Here is a 26,788-nt window from a genome sequence, read left to right as displayed (position 1 = left end):
ACCACCGTGGCGCTAACGGCAGCTAATCGTGTACCTTGGGTACTCGGGAGAAAATTCAAACATGTTTGAATTTGTCCAAGAGTGTCTTGTGCACTTGTGGTTGAGCATTGCAACATTTTATGAACGAAGTGTCCCGTGCGATATCCGTAGTAACTCTTGCGGTCACCGTGGGAACTCCTGCCAACGGTGAACCCGGAGGTTGGATAGAGTGAATCCAGCCAGTTTGCTATTTACATACAAATCTAATAAAACTAGCTAAGCATTTCATTAATGTCAGTGTGTCTCTTTTTGTCTGAAAGCAGTTTCTAACTGGAGGAACTCCGCGGGCCAGGCATCTATGGAACGAAGGAAATAGACAACGTTTCGGCCCCGCTGCACCCGCTGAGTTTCTCCAGCATTCGTGTGTGTAGGTGGGAGTTGGGGTGGGGGGGGGGGGGGGGGGGGGGAGACATAAGGCAGCCTGAAGAATGGGTCGCTGTCCATTTCTCTCCGTAGATGCTGTCTGGCCCGCGGAGTTCATCCATTCATGCCTGTGTGAGAGAGAGAGAGGAGAGGGGGAGAGAGAGAGAGAGAGAGAGAGAGAGAGAGAGAGAGAGGCAGTCCTGGTCAGTCCTTTGAAGATAGACACCAGTTGCTTGGAGCAACTCAGCGGGACAGGCAGCCGCTCTGGAGAGAAGGAACGTAAATGCTGCCTGGCCCGCGGAGTTCCTCCATTCATGCCTGTGTGAGAGTGAGGGAGGGAGAGTGTGAAGAAGGCTCTCGACCCGAAACGCCACCCGTTCCTTCTCTCCAGAGATGCTGCCTGTCCCGCTGAGTTGCTCCAAGCAACTGGTGTCTATCTTCAAAGGACTGACCAGGACTGCCTCTCTCTCTCTCTCTCTCTCCCTCCCTCCCTCTCACACAGGCATGAATGGAGGAACTCCGCGGGCCAGACAGCATTTGGGAAATGGACAGACGACCCATTCTTCAGGCTGCCTTATGTCTCCCCCCCCCCCCCCCCCCCCCCCCCCCCCCAACAACCCCCACCACACACGCGAATGCTGCAGAAACTCAGCGGGTGCAGCAGCATCTATGGAACGAAGGAAATAGACAACGTTTCGGCCCCGCTGCACCCGCTGAGTTTCTCCAGCATTCGCGTGTGTGGGTGGGAGTTGGGGTGAGGGGGGGGTGGAAGAGACATAAGGCAGCCTGAAGAATGGGTCGCTGTCCATTTCTCTCCGTAGATGCTGCCTGGCCCGCGGAGTTCATCCATTCATGCCTGTGAGAGAGGGAGGGGGAGAGAGAGAGAGAGAGAGGGGAGAGAGAGAGAGAGAGAGAGAGAGAGAGAGAGGCAGTCCTGGTCAGTCCTTTGAAGATAGACACCAGTTGCTTGGAGCAACTCAGCGGGACAGGCAGCATCTCTGGATAGAAGGAACGGGTGGCGTTTCGGGCTGAAAGTTTCTTCAGACTGAAAGTTTCACCTCTCAGTAGATCATAAAATAACACAATCATCACGGTCAATGTGAGACACAGTCTTTATTCATATTTGACAAAATAAAAAGACGACTTCTTGCACATATTGAGAGAAGGTGCATCACACCAAACAACATTTGTCTAAAAAAACACAGATTATTCTTCAGCTCATTAAAGAGCTCGGGTGAAAAAAACGAATAGAGTGTGTGACAACAAAGTAACATCATTTGTGCCACGTGATTAACTACACTACAGTCCACGATGTTGATTCGGGAAAGATCGGGAGACGGACAAGTCACTCGCACAAATGACAGAATTGCCGAGTACCGTGGGAACTCTTTACTCTACCCCCGTTATATCGTGTGATATCGTGCTAGACCACGACCACTCCACTCTGGCTACATCTTGCGTCAAGTCGCCCCGTGAAAACTAGCCATTAGAGTTTCCCAAATTAATTTTTTGCCTTTTCTCGCCTATGTCTAATATATAATACATATAATATATATAACGCAGCCAATGTAAACATTCAATTTTATACAATTGATTTATATTGCTATTGCTTGGAGAAGCCATACCAGTATGAAGGGATGACCAAATTTGCTGGACTTTGTGAATGAATATTTTCTTTTCGGTCTCTAACTATTGGAATGTGATTTCTACTGAGTTATTTAATTGTGAACAGTTTAGTTGGCTTGCATGGTTTGTGCGTTTACAATGTGAAATGAAAAATATGTGAAGAGAATGAAGTAATAAATTAGCACCATAATTGGAATTGTTTTAAGATGCTATTAAAAAAATGCGCGAAATTTAGAGGAAAAATAATGGTTTCACAATGGAATTCTGGCACGGTATAGCCTAACAGAAATAAGCACATTCTTTTGTAATCCAGTTACATGCTCATTTTTGCAAACTGAAGTTAAGGCACGTTGCTGAAATGGACAAAATATTGATCAGCATCCACTTTTATTACTTTTCATGGAAATAATGAAAAGTGCAAATGTAATAATTCTGAAATAAAAACAGAAAACCCTGGGAAGACTCAGCAGGTCAGACAGCATCTGTGGAAATGAGAAACAGAGGCCTAAGAGCCGAATGAATTATCACTTATTTATATTTGATGCTCCCAACAGTGGAAAGGCAAAATTGTATTTATCTGCACCTTGGTCATTGTACTTAAATTTCACAATCCTCGCTAAAGGATATAGTAGATTGACCAGTTTGTTTAGTTTGTTCTGTGATGTGATGTTGTCACCTCCCACTTTCATCAACATGTCATGCCGAATGTTGAAAAACCCAATGGTGAAAAGTCGTCTAATTAACAGCAGATGCCAATACAAAATTTGTCCCATTTAACCTGTTAAATTTTAGACCCCCCCCCTGCCGCCACCCTTCAGTTACATGTAATAGACCCCATAGTACATTTCATGTCGTTTTTGTCAGATACACACAATTACAATAAGGCGTATGTACAGTGAACATCTTGTTTTTGTGCGTTGTCTGAACATCACTCAGACAATGCACAAATCAGACATAAATTATTTGTGAATTAGACATCCAGCAAGAAAGTAAAAAGAGAAAAACTACAAAAAAGGATATTAGTCCGAAACTCAATTAGGGGAAAAAAGTCTATAATCGTGAGACATAGTTCTCAGTGAACTGTTGTCAATGTCGGAATATGGTTGTGCAGGTTAGTTCAAGAACCTGATAGTTAAGTCATAAGAATGAAAACAGGCACTTCACCCCTTCAAGTCCATGCCGACCACCAATCACCTGTTTGTATTAGTTCTATGTTATCCTACTTTCCCATCCACTCCCTACACACCAGGGGCAATTCACAGAAGCCAATTAACCCACACGTCTTTGGGACGTGTGAGAAAACTGAAGTTCACACAGTCACCAGGGAATATGCAGACTGCACCCGAAGGTCAGGATTGAACCAAGGCTTCTGGCGCTGTAAGTAGCAGCTCTACCAGCTGCACCACTGTGCTGTCCCTGTAGGAAAGTCGCTGTTCTTGAACCTGCTGGTATCTGACCCCCTTCTGCCCAACGGTTACAGGAGAAGGGGGCATAGCCCAGATGGTGGGGAACTTTGATGATAAATGTTGCGTCCTGAGGTAGTGCCTCATGTTGATACGTTGACTGGTGGGGAGAGCTGCTGGTGATGGGTAGGGCTGTGTTCACCAATCTGCAGCCTCTTGCTTTCTTGTGTAGTGTGAAAATTAGTTTTCCATGTTCATTCGTTAATGTATATTATTAAATAGACTTGCAATCTATTGATGTGGCAGTGCTATACAATTTGGCAGCCATGTTTCTCCATATGGTAACAATGAAAGTCGTTCCAATATGCTACAAAATCTCGAGTTAAGATGTCTGAAATTTAAAAGTGCACGTTGCTTTTGTTTGATTTTTGCTAAAAGTCACACTGGTAAACTACAACCTGTAATCAAGGAAGAGCAATTGTCAGAGGTGCTGAGAGCAAAACATTTTTCAATTTCAGATTTTGATTAAAGCTAATTAATCTTGGAGCAACCGACGACATTCTACAATTGGCTTTCGTGCATCTGGGGATAGTGAACTAATTCCTTATTCCTGATTGCTGTAGAGTGCACCACGCTGAAAATTAGTTGTGCAGACATGGAGCTGGGATTTTGAAATGTTTGCAGTTGGAATGCTTCTCAAGAGTTAGTTAGCTGTGCCTCCTCCTAGGATGTGCCATTACTTAAATCCCACTGACATTCAGTCTTACCCATAGAATTCTCCCTCCCTCAAGGTTATAGCAGGGTTCCATTCCGAGGAACGGTGATTGCCCAAGCTATTGGGAAGTCCTAGTATCACAGAACTGCCTATCACTGGAGAGTGAGCAAGCACAGGAACAGTGGCCACGAGCCAGCATCCCTGACTCAATGAGTGAGGGGTTTGCTCAGCTATCCCAGGTCTGCTCGGCTCAACCCAGCCCCCAATTGTGGCTATGTGGCGGGTGGGAAGACAAGGCACATGGCGATGTCTTGTTCCCAATGAGCAGAAGATGTCAGCAGCCAGCAAATCCATCGCCATCCATCCCAACAATTTCCCACATACTCTTTTGTAGGTTGGGTGATCATAACTTGGAGAGGACCCAAAGAGAAAATTATGTGGCCATCGAAGAATGAGCATATCGAAGAAAGCTGAATTAAATTGTATATATTGTAAACCCTATCCATAAATTTTAATGGGATTGAGAATAAAAATTAAGGTACAATATTTTATTGAGCATGTATATTTTATTGGGGGTGCAGCGTGCATAAAATGTGCAAGTAAGTGTGTCGAAAGTATTTTGTCAAATTGTGGCAGAGGTTAAAGCCTTGAGTGATTTGGTGAGGGCTTCAAATGCGATTTCTGACACCTGAACAAATCTGTCAGATGCATCTCCGAATCAGCATGCTTTTCAGATTAAATTTGCTGTTCCCTATTGATTTAGATTGTTTTGAATAATATATATGTTTGCTTCATGTAGGGTACAAAGAGATGATTTCCTACACAGAATTATTTACTGTAGTTATTAACGAGAGATTAAAATATAAAAGACACACATTGTAGGAGTAACTCAGTGGGTCAGGCAGCGTCTCTCGAGAACATGAATAGTTGATATTTCGGGTTGGATCCCTTCTTCAAAATGGCTGTCCAGTTGAAGAGAATATCTTGTTTTCTGTGCATCCAGAGCTTAACTGTTGCTGTTTGAAAGGCATCGGACCCTGCTATGGTGTACAGACTTCAAAACCTAGGTCCTGGAGCATATTTAATTAAGTAGGAAATATGTTTTAACTTTACAGACCAGCAATATTAGAGGTGTGCAATTCTGGGTGGGGGCGGATAGCTAAATTCAGATATTTTTCGGGGGTATTCTCATCAACCTATTCAAAGGGAATACCTTTGGAACTTAATGGTAATGGAAAACAGTAATGGAAAACAATCAGATGTTGTTAGTTTATGTTTAGCTCTATAACTTCCCTGGGGGCACATGTTACATAAGAAATTCAAATGTGAGCAATTTAGCACCACCTGATTTTTAGGTAAAATTAAATGTAATTCTCTCCACATGGCGAGATTCTATAGGCAATTTCTTCAAAGCTGCGTTCAGTTGCTTTTATGTTACCACCACATCTGGTTTGGCTGGGGGCGATAAGGTTAGATATTTTAAGCAGCATGGATGACAATTTTAGTCAGTGGTATGATGTAGCGTGAATGCTAACCTTTTAACTTTCATTTAGGTGTTACGGTGCCATTGAGGATTTTTAGTTATTTGTTAGGTTTTCAGTTTTGTTAAGCAACGCTTTGTTTCTCTTGCTAGATATGTCATAATTCATGTGAATGAATAGACACCTACAGTACAAATATCAGGGAGCAAATGTGATCATGACTCAGATAGGGCTACAAAACAATAAAGGCAGCTGTGTGATGGGATTGAAACCATGTAAAATTACCCACCTTGTGCATTCTACCGTTGCAATGTTTTGTGACCTGAGGGATTGGCAATTATTGTTGTTTGCCACAGACTATTCTTGATCGTATGTTGGAATATCACGTTTATTTTGGAATGTTACAGATTTAATACCAGTCCGTGGAATTCTCTGCCTCGGTGGAGACAGGTTCTCTGGATGCTTTCAAGAGAGAGCTAGATAGGTCTCTTAAAAATAGCAGAGTCAGGGGATATGGGGAAAAGTCAGGAACGGGGTACTGATTGGGGATGATCAGCCATGATCACATTGAATGGCGATGCTGGCTCGAAGGGCCGAATGGCCTCCTCCTGCACCTATTGTCTATTGTCTAAACTGCAGAAACTCGATGAAGAATGAAAATAAGTGCAAGAGCACAGAGAAAATTGTTTTTGTTTGCAATGTTTGTAATCATTTACTTCAAAAGAAATAACTGCCAAATATTTTTATATTTCAAGTTCTTAATTAAAATCTTAGTTCTTAAATTAGTTCTTAATTAGGGGGCTCTCTGCCCTCTAAAGCCTCCAACCTTATCGTTTCCCAGCCCCGCAAGGTTCGATTTTATTTTCTCTCCCAAAATCCAAACAGAACTGTCCTGGCAGAACCTGTTTCTGCTTGTTCATGGCCTACCAAATTAATTTCCACTTACCTCGACTCCATAATCTCCCCCCTGGTCCAATCCCTACATCCAATACACCTCACACGCTCTTGTTGCAGTCATGTTGCAACTTCAATTACTTCCGTTTTTCAGGCCCCCACTCCCTCATCTTTACTATGGATGTCCAGTCGCTCAACACCTCCATCCCCCACCAGGAGGGTCTTAAAGCCCTCCGTTCCTTCCTCAACTGCAGAACCAGCCAATTTCTGTCCACCAATACTCTCCTCCGCCCAGCAGAGCTGGTCCTTACCGTCAACAACTACTGCTTCGACTCTTTCTACTTCCTCTAGATCCAAGGCATAGCTATGGGCACTCGTATGGGCCTGAGCTATGCCTGCCTCTTTGTAGGGTACGTTGAACAATTCCTGTTCCAGGCGTACACTGGCCCTATCCCCGAACTCTACCTCCGCTACATTGTTGACTGCATCCACTAATTTCCATCCTTCACTCAAATTCACTTGGACCATCTCCGACATCTCCCTACCGTTTCTAGAGCTCACCGTCCCCATCAGAGGAAATAGACTATTGACCGGCATCTACTATAAACCTACTGACTACCAGAGCTATCTTGACTACACTTCTTCCCACCCTGCTTCCTGTAAAGACTCTATCCCCCTACTCCCAATACCTCCGTCTACACCGCATCTGCCCAGGACAAGGTTTTCCACACCAGGGCATTAGAGATATCCTCGTTCTTTAGGGAACGGGGGTTCCCCTCTTCCATTATAGATGAGGCTCTCACTAGGGTCTTCTTGATATCCCATCGCTCCGCTCTTACTCTCCCTCCCCCCTCTCGTAACCAGGACAGAGTCCCCCTTGTCTTCACCTTCGACCCCATCAGCCGTCCCATACAACATATAATCCTCCAATATTTTTGCCTCATCCAAAGGGATCCCACTACTGGCCATATCTTCCCATCTCCACTGCTTTCTGCAGAGACCGTTCCCTCCGTAACTCCCTGGTCAACTCATCCCTTCCAACCCAAACCACTCCCTGCCCAGGTATTTTCCCTTACAACCGCAGGAGATGCAACACCTGCCACTTTCTCCCCCCTTGACTCCATCCAAGGACCCAAACAGTCATTCCAGGTGAGGCAGAGGTTCACTTGCACCTCCTCCAACCTCATCTACTGCATCCGCTGTTCCAGGTGTCAAGTGCTCTACATCCACGAGACCAAGTGCAGGCTCGGCGATGTTTTTCTGAACACCTCCGCTCAGTCCATCTTAACTAAGCTGATCTCCCAGTGGCCCAGCACTTCAAGTCAAGTCAACTTTATTCGTCACATATGCATATGAGATGTGCAGTGAAATGAAAAGAAGCAATGCTTGCTGATTGTGCAAAAAAAACTACAAATCAGAATGGAACAGAATCAGAATTACATATTTGTGGGAGAAAAAAAAAGGAAAACAGCAATTTAAAAAGACACCACACAACGGTAAATTGGTCCAGTAAGTTAGTCCCTGGTGAGATAGGAGTTTACAGTCCTAATGGCCTCTGGGAAGAAACTCCTTCTCATCCTCTCTGTTTTCACAGCATGGCAACAGAGGCGTTTGCCTGACTGTAGCAGCTGGAACAGTCTGTTGCTGGGGTGGAAGGGGTCCCCCATGATCTTGTTGGCTCTGGATTTGCACCTTCTGATATAGAGTTCCTGCAGGGGGGCAAGTGTAGTTCCCATAGTGCGTTCAGTCGAACGCACTACTCTCTGCAGAGCCTTCTTGTCCTGGGATGAGCAGTTCCCAAACCAAATTGTGATGTTTCCAGACCGCTGAGTAGAAGCACTGGAGGATACTCAGAGACTCTCTGAATTTCCTCAATTGCCTGAGGTGGCAAAGGCGCTGCCTTGCCTTACTCACCAATGTGGCAGCGGGTGATGTCCATGTCAGATAGAAACATAGAAACATAGAAATTAGGTGCAGGAGTAGGCCATTCGGCCCTTCGAGCCTGCACCGCCATTTAATATGATCATGGCTGATCATCCAACTCAGTAACCCGTACCTGCCTTCTCTCCATATCCTCTGATCCCCTTGGCCACAAGGGCCACATCTAACTCCCTCTTAAATATAGCCAATGAACTGGCCTCAACTACCCTCTGTGGCAGAGAGTTCCAGAGATTCACCACTCTCAGTGTGAAAAAAAGTTCTCCTCATCTCGGTTTTAAAGGATTTCCCCCTTATCCTTAAGCTGTGACCCCTTGTCCTGGACTTCCCCAACATCGGGAACAATCTTCCTGCATCTAGCCTGTCCAACCCCTTAAGAATTTTGTAAGTTTCTATAAGATCCCCTCTCAATCTCCTAAATTCTAGACAGTATAAACCAAGTCTATCCAGTCTTTCTTCATAAGACAGTCCTGACATCTCAGGAATCAGTCTGGTGAACCTTCTCTGCACTCCCTCTATGGCAATAATGTCCTTCCTCAGATTTGGAGACCAAAACTGCACGCAATACTCCAGGCGTGGTCTCACCAAGACCCTGTACAACTGCAGTAGAACCTCCCTGCTCCTATACTCAAATCCTCTTGCTATGAAAGCCAACATACCATTCGCTTTCTTTACTGCCTGCTGCACCTGCATGCCTACCTTCAATGACTGGTGTACCATGACACCCAGGTCTCGCTGCATCTCCCCCTTTCCCAATCGGCCACCATTTAGATAATAATCTGCTTTCCCGTTTTTGCCACCAAAATGGATAACCTCACATTTATCCACATTATACTGCATCTGCCAAACATTTGCCCACTCACCCAGCCTATCCAAGTCACCTTGCAGTCTCCTAGCATCCTCCTCACACCTAACACTGCCCCCCAGCTTAGTGTCATCCGCAAACTTGGAGATATTGCCTTCAATTCCCTCATCCAGACCATTAATATATATTGTAAATAGCTGGGGTCCCAGTACTGAGCCTTGCGGTACCCCACTAGTCACTGCCTGCCATTGTGAAAAGGACCCGTTTACTCCTACTCTTTGCTTCCTGTTTGCCAGCCAGTTCTCTATCCACATCAATACTGAACCCCCAATGCCATGTGCTTTAAGTTTGTATACTAATCTCTTATGTGGGACCTTGTCGAAAGCCTTCTGAAAGTCCAGATACACCACATCCACTGGTTCTCCCCTATCCACGCTACTAGTTACATCCTCGAAAAATTCTATAAGATTCGTCAGACATGATTTACCTTTCGTAAATCCATGCTGACTTTGTCCAATGATTTCACCACTTTCCAAATGTGCTGCTATCCCATCTTTAATAACTGACTCTAGCAGTTTCCCCACTACTGATGTTAGGCTAACTGGTCTGTAATTCCCCGTATTCTCTCTCCCTCCCTTCTTAAAAAGTGAGGTTACGTTTGCTACCCGCCAATCCTCTGGAACTACTCCAGAATCTAAAGAGTTTTGAAAGATTATTACTAATGCATCCACTATTTCTGGAGCTACTTCCTTAAGTACTCTGGGATGCAGCCTATCTGGCCCTGGGGATTTATCGGCCTTTAATCCATTCAATTTACCCAACACCACTTCCCGACTAACCTGGATTTCACTCAATTCCTCCACCTCCTTTGACCCGCAGGCCCCTGCTATTTCCGGCAGATCATTTATGTCTTCCTTAGTGAAGACGGAACCAAAGTAGTTATTCAATTGGTCCGCCATATCCTGGTTCCCCATGATCAACTCACCTGTTTCTGACTGCAAGGGACCTACATTTGTTTTAACTAATCTCTTTCTTTTCACATATCCTCTGAGCTGTGGACTCCCAGGTATTTAAAGCAGCTCACCCTATCCACAGTATCCCCATTTATCTTCAATGGTGTGTACGTCCTCAGATGTTGTGCCTTCCTAAAGTCCACGATCAGGTCCTTAGAATTTTTTCACATTCAAGAGGAGGCTGTTATCCTGACACCAGAGTGCCAGATCAGCCACCTCCTCCCTGTAGGCCTTCTCATTGTTATCGGAGATCAACCCCACCACCGCAGTGTCATCGGCAAACTTGATTATAGAGTTGGAGCTGAACCTAGCCACACAGTCATGTGTGTACAGCGAATACTGTAGGGGGCTGAGGACGCAACCGTGGGGGGATCCTGTGCTCAGGGTGAGGGACTTCGATGTATTTCCCCCCCATCTTGACTACCTGGGGCCTGGCGGTGAGAAAGTCCAGGAACCAGGCACACAGGGGGGTGTTGAGCCCCAATTCCAGCAGCTCCTCAGCAAGTTTAGTAGGGACTATCGTGTTGAAGGCTGAACAGAAATCTATAACAGTATCCTCACATAGCCCCCCTTCTGGCTGTCAAGATGAGAGAGAGCGGTGTGCAGAACCTGGGAGACCGCATCGTCCGTGGATCTGTTTGGACATGCGAATTGTAGCGGGTCCATGTTGCGAGGGAGGAAGGCGCAGATGTGTTTCTTGACCAGCATCTCTAAGATTTCATGACTTCCGAGGTGAGGGCCACCGGACGCTAGTCATTCGGACAAGCTGGGGATTTTTTGGTACAGGTACAATGATTGATCTTTTGAAGCAGGCAGGGCCGAAGGACTTGGCCAGGGGAGAGATTGAATATTGTAGTGAGCACCGGAGCTAGCTGCGTAGCACAAGACTTGAGTACTTGCCCCCAGATGCCATCTGGGCCTACAGCTTTCCTCGTGCTCACACGTGTCAGAGCCCTCCTCATGTCGTGCTCGTACAACGAGAATGTGTGCACATCCCCAGCGGTGGACCTCCCTCCAGCTTTGTTAGCCAGCACGCTGGCTGTGTTGCCGTTGGCCTGCAAGCCTGGGTGATGCCCATCTTGAACCGAGCGTAGAAAGAGTACATGTCAGCATGGGAGGTGCCGGCACTTCCAGTTGAGGGGGGGCTGCTCCGGTAGTTGGTTACAGTCCGTAGCCCCCTGTCACAGGCGTCTGGTGTCCTTCTGCTCCATCAGTGACTCCATCTTGTCCCTGTACCTCCTTTTTGCGTCATTCACCACCCTTTGCAGTCGGTAGGACCCTACCTTGAACTTCAACTCCCCCTCCCATTCTTAATCTGCCCTTTCTGTCCTGGGCATCCTCCATTGCCAGTGAGGCCCAGTGCAAATTAGAGGAACAGCACCTCATATTTTGCTTTGGTAGTTTACACCTGAGCAGTATGACCGTTGACTTCTCCAACTTCAGGTAGCCCTTGCTCTCTCTCTCCTTCCCCTCCCCCTTCCCAGTCCATCCACTAGTCCCACTGTCTTTGCCCAATTTCTTTCATTGCCCTACCCCCTCCCCTGACATCAGTCTGAAGAAGGGTCTCGACCCGAAACATTGCCAATTCCTTCTCTCCATAGATGCTGCCTCACCCGCTGAGTTTCTCCAGCATTTTGTGACTACCTTCCATAATTTATGATTGGCTTCATAATGGTAACATTTAAGAACATCAAATAAATCATAGCAACTGTTTAGTCATTCATCAGTGGTGACCTTTTGAGCAATTCCGCTGCTTTCATTGATATTTTTTCTTCTTGATGTCTTGCATCTTGATATTTTATAGGTGTACTGATGGATTTTAATTTGTTTTTTTTGTCAACATTCGAGCTGGAGTGCATAATGCCCAACTCCCCCAACCAGCAAATAAAAAATTATGGATTTCAATTTTCTTAAAACAAATGGTTACAAAACATAATTCAACTTTTGCATTGAATCTTTCTGTCAAATGACATGATATTCTTATCTTGGGATATTGTAGCCCTATGGTTTAATTACCAGAACTGTTATGTGAAGGCCTAGTCTTTTGAAGTGCAGGTGAGTTTGAATCCCACTGTACCTAGGCAATTAAAATGATTATTACACAAAATGAAAGGCCATATCAGTAATGGCAACTGTAAATGCCCAACTGGTTCAGAAAATTGCTGATCGTAATCTGCTTTTGTTTTTGGAATGATGGAAGAGACTGCTGAAGTTGGAAACTTAAGGAAAAAACAGTGCTGAAAGAACTCAGTGGGTCAAGCAGCAGTAGAGAGAAATGAACAGGAAATGTTTCAGTTTGGGATCTTCCCGGGATCGGTCGAAGAGGGGTCCTGACCTGAAATGTCACCGAAGCATTTGCCTCCACAGGTGATCTCTGACCTACTGAGTATCTGCTTTATTTTTTGATTTTTGTAATATCAGGCTCAATGAAATTTGTCTGACTGAAATTCAGGGATAATTGAGGATGCAGTAATGATAACCCAATCCTGTCATCAAAGCAACACCACTTTTAAAAATACATATATACACCTAGGAAAATGGTATACAGGAATGATATTTGGATCTTAATAACTTTTATGAAAGTTCAAACTTTAAACTTCCTTATTAATCATTCTTTAAATTGACACATGTGTCCTTGAGCTGCCGGTTTTTCTTGTCAAGTTAGACATGGTACACCATGGGACTGATGAGCTGCTCAATGATTTAGAATTAGAGGTTTCACTGAGTGTTTTGAGATGTCTGGTGAGACTTCACTCCCGGCACTGACTTCTCCCTCTAATGGATTTTGCTGCTTTTGGGGCAGGGTAATGCAATACTGCTGCAGCGGCTTAGAGGCAAGATCGTAATGATCTCATATCAACAAAATGCACTATAGGGAGTGAAGGAAATGTGGTTTGGAGACCTCCAATGGATTTGTCAGACTACATGCATTCTGATTATTATGTATGTTTAATTGGTTAATGTAACAAGAACTAATAAGCACAGAAGTACACGGAATTGGAATTAAGAGGCATAATGATAATGGATAATAATTGGAGCAAGATTTTTTTTTTAAATGCAGTTGATTTTCAGTTGAGCCTCACAGGAAGAGCAGAAGTTTGAAGGAAATCAGGATTACTGGATTAGTATTTTTCAAGGCATTTAGGGACAAATTTAAACAAAAGCATGTGATTTTTTAATAAATGCACATAGAGGTGTGGGCCCGTAGACTGCAAGCTCGAGGTGTTAGATGAGTGAGGAATCCAAGGGTGCAGAGGGGTGATGAAATGGGAATGACAGGTTTGGTTGGTGGTTGCCTGTATTGGGGAAGACAGATGGCTGAGGATTTAAGCATTTCTATCCTCATACCTCATCAGCCGCTGCAGCACAAAATCATCTACTGTTATTCTTTTAAATTGTATTCTGGAATCTGGGCATCACCAGCAAATATTGGCCATCTCTGATTGCCCTTGAAAAGGTGTTAATGAGCTGTTATTTTTAATTTGCTGCAACCCTTCTGGTGAAGGTAATCCCACTGCGTTGTTGAGTTGGACATTCCAGGATATAGACTTAATGGCAGTGAAGTGCCACCAATTATATTCCCAAGGCAGGATGGTGTGCTACTTGGAAATAGTCAGGGGAGCCAAAGTGAATAACTGCATGATATTTTGTAGATGGTACTCCTCCCACTTCCCAAAGATATGCAGGGGTGTAGGTTAATTGGCCCCTGTAAAACTGCCCTTAGTGTGTGAATCCCCAGAAAGTGGATGAGAAAGTGGGATAACATAGAACTTATAATGGGTGAATGGTCAGTGTGGACTCGGCGGGCCAAAGGGCCTGTTTCCATGCTGTATCTTTCATTCAATAGAATCAAAATAGTGCTCTGTATCAATATATGGTTGGACTAAAATACAATTCCATAAGAAAAAAACTATTTTACAAATTGCCTTTAATATGAAGAGGGTTCTGAACACAAAACATCAAGTTTTTTTCAAGAATTGGAATCTAGGACAGTAAAATTATTTAATGTGATGACAGTGCCAAATTGTTATGCAAATTCATGGACAGGTAGTGAGTTGTATAAAAATTTAACCTGCAATCTTCCTGTGTGTTTGGATTAAGATCATAATTGTTAATGTTATTGGTCAATTGGGCACTTACCTCCAATGCCATCTGGTGAAATGCACACAATCTTTCACTTGAGGTGTGCACAAAAGAGCTGTGTCTGTAAAAACAAAGGACAAAGTGCTCAGATTGGTTCTTTCCATACTTAAAACTAGATCATTTTGTACTCTCGTGAACAGCTGAACTGTTGAATAATGTGTTAGGAAATTAATTTCTTAACATCCCTGTTTAACAAATTAGCATTTGTAGGTGCTGGAATTAGACCCATTATCTTGTAATGTGTGCATTGTAAGCAGCTGCAGTAAAACAATAAAGTAAATAATCTTACTGCAGCAGGTTTCTTCAGAATGCATAAATTAAAAAAAAGACCTTAACCAGTTTTTAATGCACAGAATTCTATTGGGATTGTTTGAGATCATTTGAGAAAATGCATTTATGCTCTTAAATATCAGAATAAGTTCTATTTAAAATTGTCATAGTCATATTGCAACGAAACAGGCTCTTTGGCTCACGGTGTTGATGTTGACCATCAGTTACCCATTCACATCAACCCTACTGATCCAAAAAGCCAATTTTTGTTCTCTCCAACTACAAGCTGTACGGTTTTCCTCAATTGTGGAAAAGTTTGTAATTTATTGCAGATTGTAATTGCCTAAAGATAGGAAATTTTAAATACCATCCTATTTTAAGTTGCTATTTGTACCATAATACTTACAATGGATATTTGCTATATTTGGCAAATGGTACAATCTTTTAACCATTATGTTAAGTCAAATATAGCAAAAAACTGGGTATAATAAGTGCTGATTGTTTTGAGTTTCCTTAAACTCTGGTACAATGTTCAACGGTAAGAAGCAACATGTATCCATCCCAGTGTTCCCGTTATCCTGTTTTGTGTTGGTACTTCTGTGGATTGAACAGTACAAGTATTGTGAAAACTTAATTTGCCTCCAGTCTATATTTTAGTGACCAGCACCAAAGAGCCTGTAGGGGTCTGTGCAATGGAGCAATTCATCACTTAGATGAATACATTGTGATTATGCTCAGATGCCAGCTAGAAGTGATGGATCTGTGTAATTTATAAAGCAAGAATTTCAGATGAGCTGGATCAGCTGAAGCTTCTTGATTTACACAGATAAGTCATTGAAGGTGGCAGAGCAAGTAGTTCAGGGACATTAAAAAAGAAAATTAATTTTTTGTATTTGTATATCAAATGCAAATGCAAAATGTACAAGTTCTTAATCAAGTCTAAATTATAGTCCTATTTGTGTTGGCACTTCATTATAGGACTGATAAATGGTAATGAGCATGGAGTTATAGTTTGGAGAGATTTGAAGCTGAGATTCTTTTGAGTGAAGCTCTGCAGATTAAATGATAACACGTCTTCAAAATTAGAGGTTCATAATGGATAAATTGTGGTGTTTTGTTTATATGTGTTGGGAGATAGTTATCATTAGCTAATGTTAGGATAATTACAAACAGAATTGATGAGCAATGTGAAAATAAACCACATAAAGAGCAGATATTTTTATCTTAAATTATTATCTCTATAAATTATTTGAAGGGGATATTTGAAGATTTAGAACAAATATTGGCAAGAACATAAACTTAGTTACTGACACAGATCTTTTCCACAAAGAATACAAATTTTATCCTCCTAGAATTATGGTAAATCAGAGCCTGCATTAGCAGGGGTGGTGTAATTGTAGATTTGTTGCCTTACAGCGCCAGAGACACAGGTTCAATCCTGACTACAGGTGCTGTCTGTATGGAGTTTGTACGTCCGCCCCATGAACACTTGGGTTTTCCCTGGGTGTTCCGGATTCCTCCCACACTCAAAAGACGTGTAGGTTTGTAGGTTAATTAGCCTAGGTAAAGATTGAAAATTGTCCCTAATGTGTAGGATCATGCTAGTGCCCGAGGATTGCTGGTTAGCGTGGACTTGGTGGGCGCTGTATCTTTACATCTGAATATTCTTACTCCCTGTCGAAGATCCTGTCTTGTAGCTTGTTAGGATTTACAGTGCCCTACATAATGTTTGGGACAAAGATCCATCATTTATTATTTGCTTCTGTACTCCACAATTTGAGATTTGTAATGGAAAAAATCACATTGTTAGATTTTAATAAAGGACATTTTTATACATTTTGGTTTCACCATGTAGAAATTACAACTGTGTTTATACATAGTCCCCTCATTTCAGGGCACCATAATGTTTGGGACGCAGCAATGCCATGTAAATGAAGGTAGTCATGTATCAAGAGTATCAAGAGTATATTTAATTGTCATTTGGACCCCTGGAGGTCCAAATGAAATGCCGTTTCTGCAGCCATACATTACACACAAATAGACCCCAGACACAACATAATTACATTTTACATAAACATCCATCACATAGCTGTGATGGAAGGCCAAATAAACTTATCTCTCCACTGCACTCTCTCCCCCCCCGATGTCAGAGTCAAAGTCAAAGCCCCCGGCTGGCGATGGCGATTGTCCCGCGGCCATTGAAGCCACGCCGGGTGGTGCGAGGTCGCACACCGGGTCTTGATGTTGGAGCCCCCGGCGTGTGCTCGCAAAGTCCCGCATTCCAAGCCGCGCGGGGCAGTGGTGCTAGGCCCCGCTCCAGGAGCTCTTCGACCCCGCAACTCGGGCGGGAGAAGTCGCCGTTGCAGGAGCCCCGAAAAGCGGTCTCCCTCCAGGGAGCCGCGGGCTCCCGGTGCCGCCGTCCGCAGACCCGCAGCAGCAGCCTCCGACCCAGCAGCAGCAGCAGCGGCGGCAGCAGCAGCAGCAGCAGCAGCAGCAGCAGCAGCAGCGGCAGCGGCAACGCTCCTCCACCGCTCCACCCGCTCCGGTCTCGGCCAGCTCCGCGACGGTGAGGTGAGTCGGCACCTGAGTCCCCGGCTTCTTCCTGTTGGAGGCCGCTCCTCGTTGCGGCCCCAACGACAGCTGAGACCCGACGAGAAAAGGTCGGGTCTCCAGTGCAGGGAGAGATTCAAAAGTTTCCCCACCCCCCCACACACACACCCCAACATAAAATAACAAAAACTACATAAAAACACAGACAAAAATAATAAAAACGCGGACAGGCTGCAGAGGCCGCTGCTGACCAGAGTCGCGCCGCCTACCGGATGGTTTAGTATTTAGTATCATGTTTAGTATTTTGTCCATATTTTATGCAATGACGGCTTGAAGTCTGCAATTCATGGACATCATCTGCTGCTGTGTGTCTTATCTGGTGATGCTCTGCCAGGCATGTATTGCAGCCATCTTTAACTTATGCTTGTTTTGGGGGCTAGTCCCTTTCAGTTTTCTGTTCAGCATATAAAAGGCATGCTCAAATGCTTCAGATCGGGTGATTGACTTAGCCACTCAAGAATTGACCATTTTTTAGCTTTGCAAAACTCCTTTATTGCTTCAGCAGTATGTTTGGAATCATTGTCTTGCTGTAGAATGAACCACCAGCCAAAGAGTTGAGGCATTTGTTTGAACTTGAGCAGATAGGATGTGTCTATACAATTCAGAATTCATTATGCTACTACCATCAATGAAGATAAGTGAGTCAGTACCTTCAGCAGCCATACATACCCAGGCCATAACACCCCCACCACTGTGTTTCACAGATGAGGCGGTATGTTTTGGATCTTGGGCAGTTCCTTCTCTCCTCCATACTTTGCTCTTGCCATCACTTTGATATAAGTTAATCTTCGTTTCATCTGTCCACAAGACCTTTTTCCAGAACTGTGGTTGCTCTTTTAAGTACCTCTTGGCAAACTGTAACCTCTTATAACATCTTGCAGTGTAGCCTCTGTATTTCTGTTCATGGAGTCTTCTGCAGACAGTGGTCATTGACAAATCCAAACCTGACTCCTGAAGAGTGTTTCTGATCTGTCGGACAGGTGTTTGGGGATTTTTCTTTATTATAGAGAGAATTCTTCTGTCATCAGCTGTGGAGGTCTTCCTTGGCCTGCCATTCCCTTTGTGATTAGTAAGCTCACCAGTGCTCTCTTTCTTCTTAATGATGTTCCAAACAGTAGATTTTGGTAAGCATAAGGTTTGGCTGATGTCTCTTAACAGTTCTATTCTTGTTTCGCAGTCTCATAATGGCTTATTTGACTTTCATTGGCACAACTTTAGTCCTCATGTTGATAAACAGCAATAAAAGTTTCCAAAGGTGATGGAAAGACTGGAGGAAAGACTAGGTGCTGAGAGGTCTCTCATACCTGCATTAAGGAGGCAATTGAACACAACTGAGCAATTACAAACACCATCCATGTGTCCAAAACATTACAGTGACCTGAAATGGTGGTACTATGTATAAACACAGCTGTAATTTCTACATTGAGAAACCAAAATGTATAAAAATACCCTTTAATAAAATCTGACAATGCGCACTTTAACCACATGTGATTTTTTAAATTACAAATCTCAAATTGTGTAGTACAGAGGCAAATAAACAAATGATGGGCCTTTGTCCGAAACATTATGGAGGGCACTGTATGTGTGTGCTACTTTGTTGACAAGACAATAAGATTCAATGCAATCCTAGTCCCGATATTGTGCATACTTTGCGGAAAGCTTTCAGTTCCTGAATGTCATTTTATAGTCAAAGCTTGGCTAATCACAAGTTGAATATTTGATGCACATTTTGGGCATGTATTTGTTCTGGTAAAATCTTCTAGCGGGCATTTAACTGGGGGCTTTCTATTCACATCCAAAACAAGTGTCGATTGTCCATTATAATCAAGTGAGGGTAGTAAAGTTAATCCCTATGCACCTGGGACTGGTCTGATATTCATACTGCTTGATCTCATCGCTCCAGCAACCGGAAGTACGTCACGTGGTGCCAGCGATGTGGGGGGTTGGAGGCCGGAAGTCTTAGAATCTGCTATATAAGCAAATAACCAAAATCCATTATATAGAGGTCCATTATTGCTAGGGTTTACTGTATCTAACTTTGGATCTTGTACATGTGGTAATCATTTATAATTTCCAAGGGTGAGTGGGCAGAGTTTGAATGCCAGCCTCATTGAGCAGCCTGAATGGTGAAACAACCATGCAGGTATCTGTTTCTTAAAGCACCTCCAGCTTCTATTCCCTTGACCTACTGCCCACTGAATGCCACCAGACAAAATGTTTTGGAATGACTATTTTCAAAGAACTGTCTTTCAAAGAACAGTCCACCAATATATTTTGACACGTTTGTTTTGTTTTTCCATTGTTAGGAAACCATTATAACACTTTGAAATATTGTCGCAAAATATTTTTAAGGAGATGTCACGGGTGGTATTGCTCTGTCACTGTTATGTAATTATGAGTACATCCACATGTTTATTAAAGTAGACGTGCAAGATTCTTTATGATATTTGAGAGGAAAAGTTGAATTTTCCAATATACTGGTGATACAAGGGCTTTAAGCTGATGATCCAAAGTGTGAAGAAGGAAAACACCAGGGCAGATAGACCAAGGCCAATTTGACAATGTAGTGATTTATCTTGCAATGAAATACCTAACAATTTACATAATCTAGAAATTTCAAGACACTGTAAAACCTTTTAATCAATTTTTTTTGTGTTTTGCAATTATCTAATGAAGTACATTTTTCTTTCAGGATGAAGAGGAAGAAATCAAACTGGAGATCAATATGTTGAAAAAGTATTCTCACCACAGGAATATAGCAACTTACTATGGTGCTTTTATAAAGAAGAGTCTGCCTGGACACGATGATCAACTCTGGGTAAACAGATATTTATTATTTATATTGCTTGAAGGATCTTGGTGATTCGTGTTGAGTGAATGAATTGCTTTGAAGTGTAGTTGATTTGGTCATTGAGTTTGAAGAAATGAAGGAATTATTCATCACATTATTCTGTAAATAAAGGGCCTGGCCCACTTGGTGATTTTATTCGCAGTGTTTTTTCACGTGTCACAACATTTTTTTGTCGCCGCTGGATTTTGAAATGTTCAAAATCTTTTGGCTACACCGATACGATGCCAGCAGTCGCCGAAAAAATCGCCAAATGTGACGGGCCCTTAAAAATGCTAATTTTGTGATGCTTCATGGAAGCTTTTATCATGCTGAAATTCACTCTTAGTATTAGATGTGCCATTATTCTTCCAGAAAATTGTGGCAAGTGTAGATTTTTCTTTGGTTATTTTTTGTGGAGTAATAATGGAAATTGTAAGATTACAAGTACATTGCAATGCTTGGAAGGTGATAAATTAAATACAATTAAAAAGCAGATACAGCTTGAATCAGTGTTCTTCCTTAATTGACACAAAATTAAGTTCCTCCATATTGCAACATTTCACCGAACACTTGCACTCGGTCTATCAAGGCCTGCTCGACCTCATGGTTGCTAGCCATTATAACTCCCATTCCCATTCCCACACTGGCATTTGTGTTCTGGGTCTCCTCCATTGCCAGCATGAGGTCATTCATTTGGAAAGCAGGCACAAAAGATTCACCAGAATGTTATCTCGACTTGTGGGCCTCAGCTGCACGGAGAGCCTGGATAGGCAGGAGCCATTTCTTGATGCATCTCAGCCTCTAATAGGCTGAGCAGTGACCTTATTGAAGTATTGAAAAATGAGGGACATAGATAAAGTGAATGCCCAGAGTAGAAGATTCTAAAACTAGAAGACATAGACTTAAGGGTGAGAGTGCGGAGATTTCAGAGGATCCTCTGTGCAACTTTTTCACTCAGTGCAGTTGATATCTGGAATGAGTTGCCAGAGGAAGCAATAGAAACAGATGCAGGTATAACTTTCAAATGACATTTGTACAGATACATAGGTACGAAGGGAATAGAGGGATATGTGGCAAATGGCACTACCCTGCGTGCATATGTGGTTGACCTGGACAAGGTCGGTCAAAGGGCCAATTTCTATGCTATATATCAGTATGACTTTTACTCCATGGCACAATATACTTTGTGCAAGATGATAATGATGTTCATGACCTGCAAAGCAATATTTTAGTTTAAGAAATGCTGGCTGAACTACATCAAGGCTGGCCAGTGAAACCGGGGACATTATTGGCGAACCATTGAATGGGATGGATGATAATCTTATTCCATATCTTTTCCAATGTAGATGAAATCATGTGTAATAGTTTTCAGTTTCGAAATGAGGCTTGTTTGGAAGTAAAATCACAACAACTTACAAGACTTAGTCTAAGTTCGTATTTCCTAAATCTTTTACTATTCTACAATCTCTTGAAAAAGCGTGTTCGCTACATATTCTTCAGGAGACCAAATTGCTGCTTGTTTATTTCTGATAACATAGAGAACACCCAAAATATTAAAAACATACCCTTTGACATCATCTGCAGGCCCACTTATATCAGTAATATTGTTTTATCTAGTGGCCTCACTCAAATCACCTGATGCATAGAAACCATGTACTCAATGTACTTCAAGCAGAATTCTTTTCAGGGGCATTATTCTTGTAGAATGGTACTTTGCTGCTGACTCTGCCAAGGCTGGTGAAAGGAATTTTGTTTGAGGAACATGTAGTCTCTGAGATTCAATTGCTGCTTCATTCTGGTAAATGCATTAAATTGTTCTTCAACAATAATTATATTTGTAGTAACATCTATAAATTCCAACCAATGTTGATCCAACTGGAGCAAGGGTGCTTTGCTTCCCATTTATGAACTGCTGCAGCGATAGCATCAAGATGAGCACCTGGCAGAATGATTTAAGTCTTTACTTTACATGACCATCTGCAGATAGTTGTAAGCATTGATGCATGTTTCTGGTAATTTACTGTATATTGTTGTATCTCATGTACCGATAAAGCTGCAGCAAGTAAGAATTTCATTGTTCCGGTTCATGTCATGGCGAATACACACCTTGACTCTTGAGTCTGCGTTCTTTTAGAATATTAAGTGGAGGATTGAGGAGTTCCGATGTAGGGAAACTGCATTTAAGCACTTTTCGCTTGCAGCTGCATAGACTGATATAAAAGCATTTTGCATCTCACGCCATGGAATGCATCAGCACTAGTTCCACAATGTCCAATTGTGGTAAATGTAAACCCACTGCTGTTGCTAGGATGAATCCTAAAGCAGAAGGACAAGCTGTCTTAAGTCCATAATTGCAGCGTTTCGATCTGCTGTTAGAAGACTATTCATGCGGGCAAGCAAGCTCAGTGTTCTTGTACTTGGTCTTTTGAAGCATTCAGCTTGTTTTTCTGTTACCATTGGCAGCTGTTCCTATTAGTCTATGATTCTGGATTGCCTATGATTGTGAAAAGCAAACATTCTGTAAATGGGAAATAAAAAGTGAAAAAGTTAGCTAAAGACTGCAACTGAGCTTTTGAGTTTATTGCAGTGTGGACGGATTACAATAATAAAACTTAATTGGCTAATGTAATTGTATCTGAGTGATGAAAACAAAATCCTTGTGTGTGATCTGTGCAACTCGATGCAACATATGACACTAATTGCATTTGTTGACCTCGTTCCAATAAAGGTCACAATATAACACACACACACACACACACACACACACACACACACACACACACACACACACACACACACACACACACACACACACACACACACACACACACACACACACACACACACACACCATATAAAACAGTGGTAGAATGTTCTTAATTAGGTTTTATTGAGAGGAAAGTCATTAACAGTATAGTGACTAATGCGGTTGTAGGCATTATACTCTGAAACATTTTATGGAAATGCACAACATCAATTCTCCATGTACAATGGTGGATCAAGTTATTAACTAATTTTCTATAGAGACAAGGAACTGCAGATGCTGGAATCTTGATTAAAACAGGTCAGGCAGTATCTGTGAAGGGAGTGGACAGGGGAAGTTTAGGGTCGGGACCATTCTCAGACTCATTTTCTATGTGCATTTGGATGAGGAAATAACCATGCATTTGGATAACATTTGGTTTTCTTAATAGTGTCAGAGGAACCTTTATCGGAGGGCTACCAACATAATATTTCAAACAAAATGTGTTGAGAATGTGGTAACAATAAAACACAGAACAGCTCTCTCTTCTGGCGGTATCCTGGAACATTATCCCTGTCGAGAGGATGTTTCCTCTTGTGAGAGAAGCCGGAACTCGGTCATTATTTACAAATTAGGGATTAGCTTAGTTTTAGAGATACAGTGCGAAACAGGCCCTTCAGCCCATCGAGTATGTGCCGACCAACGATCATCTCCTAGGGCTCTCGTTTAACTTTTTTTCCCTGTTGCCAGCCGGGCAACCTAGGCAGCTTTTTAGGTTACCAAATGACAGTTTAGGTGGTCATTTAAGACGGCTTGCATGACGCGTGCAATAATGTGCTCGGACGAAGTGCGTAGTTACCAGTCAGAATTATGGTCAATGAAGCATTCACATTGTTTTTGCTTCAAATAAAGTCACAAACTAAACATATTCACCAATCAAGACATGATATATACCACAATGACATGCAGCAAAATTACAATACGGTATTTCATCTCCTTTTACACGTTGCAAATAATGCAATTTCTATTATTTCTTTCCACTTCCAAACAAAATTCTGGTTGGTTTATTCAGCGTATGATCAACCTCAGTGAGACCAAGTGCAGGCTTGACGATCGCTTCGCACAACACCTACACTCAGTTTGCAATAACCAACCTGATCTTCCAGTGGCTCAGCACTTCAACTCCTCCTCCCATTCCAAATCCGACCTTTCTGTCCTGTGCCTCCTCCATGGCCAGAGTGAGGCCCACCGCAAATTGGAGGAGCAGCACTTCATATTTTGCATGGGCAGTTTACACCCCAGCGCTATGAACATTGACTTCTCCAATTTCAGGTAGTCCTTGCTTTCTCCCTCCTTCCCCTCCCATTCCCAGCTCTCCCGCAGCCTACTGTCTCTGCCTCTTCCTTTCTTTTTCTTGACACCCCCCCCCTCCCCGATTTTCTCCAGCTTAGTCTACCAACGGGATCCCACTGTTGGCCACATCTTCCCATCTGCTCCCCTGTCGGCTTTCCACAGAGACTGCTCCTTCCGTAACTGCCTGATCATTTTGTACCTTCCCACCCAAACAACACCCTCTCCAGGAAATGCTACACTTGTCGCTTTACCTCCCCCCTTGACTCCATTCAAGGACCCAAGCCGTCTTTCCAGGTGCGGCAGAGGTTCACAGAGTGCCAAGGATAGATAGGTATGTTGAGTAGAGATTGCATTTCATCCAGGTGGAGTTGAATGCCCTACTCCTGCTTCTAATTTGCATGAAATGAAATATATGAGTGGACCCTGACCAAAATCCTGTGTGGAAATAAGCTTGCCACCAAATGAGTCAAACCAACATTTACTTATAAAATGATTGCAGGTGTGTCTGACTTCTGCATGCTGTTAAATTACATAACATGAAAACTATAATCTTAAAATAGCTGAGGAAATAGGTAGGGTAGGGTACATTTTTATCAATGACAATGTGTTTTGCATTCATTAGAGGCCTTGCTCCATGTATGGTGTGCTGTACAATATAGTGCATTTTCAAAATAGATAAGTTATTGATGGTATAGACAATACTCTGTTCAAAGGATCAATAGTCTTATTTACTTTGTTCCTCCCACACTGTTGAGTGCATTGGGCAGCAAGCTTTCACCATTCTGTTTGGTTATATGCAACGTCTTCCACCCCTGATAGGTTTGCGTCCCGGGCTTCCAAATCAATAGTGGTCTTTATAAAATTACTTTTTGTCTCTAATCTTGACGTGATATAAGACACATTTGAAATTTTAGGTCTGGATTTTTATTTCACATTGTCAAGTAAATCTTCTTTGTGCAAAGCTTGTATGCATTCATTTATATTTAAAATAAAGCATGTATTGATCTTGGTAAAGTAGAAATTAATAATTTGTAATAGTGGTTTGTGAATTGAATAACAATTATGGAGGTGCAGGACAGAAATAAGAGGTCACATCTCGATCATAATAGTTGTTAATTGATGCCACTGAAGTAATTTGCTTTAATTTTTCTAAAACGTTTTTTTCAAATAGCTTGTAATGGAGTTCTGTGGTGCAGGATCCATTACCGACTTGGTAAAAAACACAAAAGGAAATTCCCTGAAGGAAGACTGGATTGCATACATCTGCAGAGAGATCATTCGGGTGAGTGTAGGTTTTTGAATGAAGTCCAAAGGCTGGTTGAGTACAGGTGTTTATGATCAAAGTAGAAGAGCAGAGCTTATCCAAGCAAGGAAAAATCCATTACCATTGCATAAATGCAGTGGGTTTAGTATCAAAAGGACCTTTAGAGATTCTGTTTCAGCATTTTGGTCTGGCCAGTATTCAAATTCATATGGGAGTTGAATTTGGAGAATTAATAACAGATTCATAATTTAAACCAAAAGTCTCTGGATGTATTGATGGCAAAGTCCTTGAACTAAATTGTGTATTTTGAAAACAATGTTCAGATTTTGTGTATTACTTCAATTCTGTCGTTTGGTGTCTTCCAAATTGGTGTTGCCACCCAAAATTACTTTTTAAGCTCTTTTGTTCACAAGATTTTTCTCAGAAAAAGCATTCACAGTCTGGGCCAACTGCCATCTGCGTTGCCCTTCAGACCTTGAAATGCATTTAGAATGCAGAAGTATTCCAGGCATCACACAAGATCTGATTTACTTCCTTTCTTGGCAGCGGTGGCCTATACAAAATTTCACCACTGAAGATAGGTTCAGCTAAACATATTGTTCATGTGAAATAATATCCTTTCCTACCCCAGTAGTTCCAGATAATATAGTTAATATGGCAGAATTGTATGCTGTGACTAAGTGTGCAACAATTGTAAAAATTCAGATTTTAGGCTGGATTGTTTAGGTACAACCTGAACTTTGCAGATCTAATTCGTGCCAATTCATGTTCATTTAATATTTTGGCTTAGTACTATATTATTTTCGTATGTAGGTTCTTAAAAATGTTAATGCACAAAAGCAATGAAATAAGCAATGAATTAGCAATTGAACATAAGTGCAGGTTAGATTTTTATCCTGTTTAAAAAAATATATAAATTGTGCACATCTATTTCAATTCTTCTTAGGGATTGTCACATCTTCATGTCCATCATGTTATTCATCGTGACATCAAAGGCCAGAATGTATTGCTTACAGAAAATGCTGAAGTGAAGCTGGGTAAGAAATTAACAACGGAAAGCTTAAATTTTAGAATATTAATGTTTTAATATATGGTACAACACCTGAGAGAAAATTCACTAGCAGTAAGCCAAATATTCATGTACACACTTGGATGGAGCAAGTTAAATTGAAGATTTGAGGCAAGTATACAACTTGCAGTAATGGGTTTGAGTTTGCTATGAAATTGGCACAGTCTTCAATTCTATAATTATGCAATGCTGTGTAATGAATGATGTGTAATCCCTTGAATTGTCATGC

At 42.3% G+C, this 26,788-nt stretch overlaps 1 protein-coding gene across 8 annotated transcripts in view; it reads left to right on the top strand.

Moving 5' to 3' along the window:
* The window catches only part of LOC129698193 (mitogen-activated protein kinase kinase kinase kinase 4), a 270,553-nt gene that overhangs the window by 158,657 nt on the left and 85,108 nt on the right, over positions 1 to 26,788 (top strand). For all 8 annotated transcript variants that reach the window (XM_055637147.1, XM_055637146.1, XM_055637154.1 and 5 more), the window contains 3 exons: positions 19,993 to 20,118; positions 25,398 to 25,508; positions 26,437 to 26,527. In XM_055637147.1, coding sequence (XP_055493122.1) covers positions 19,993 to 20,118; positions 25,398 to 25,508; positions 26,437 to 26,527 — 328 coding nt within the window. The remainder of the gene's footprint in view (positions 1 to 19,992; positions 20,119 to 25,397; positions 25,509 to 26,436; positions 26,528 to 26,788) is intronic.

Source organism: Leucoraja erinacea, chromosome 6 (genome assembly GCF_028641065.1).
Source record: "Leucoraja erinacea ecotype New England chromosome 6, Leri_hhj_1, whole genome shotgun sequence".
NCBI lineage: Eukaryota > Metazoa > Chordata > Chondrichthyes > Rajiformes > Rajidae > Leucoraja > Leucoraja erinaceus.
This window is presented reverse-complemented; position numbering and strand designations above follow the sequence as displayed.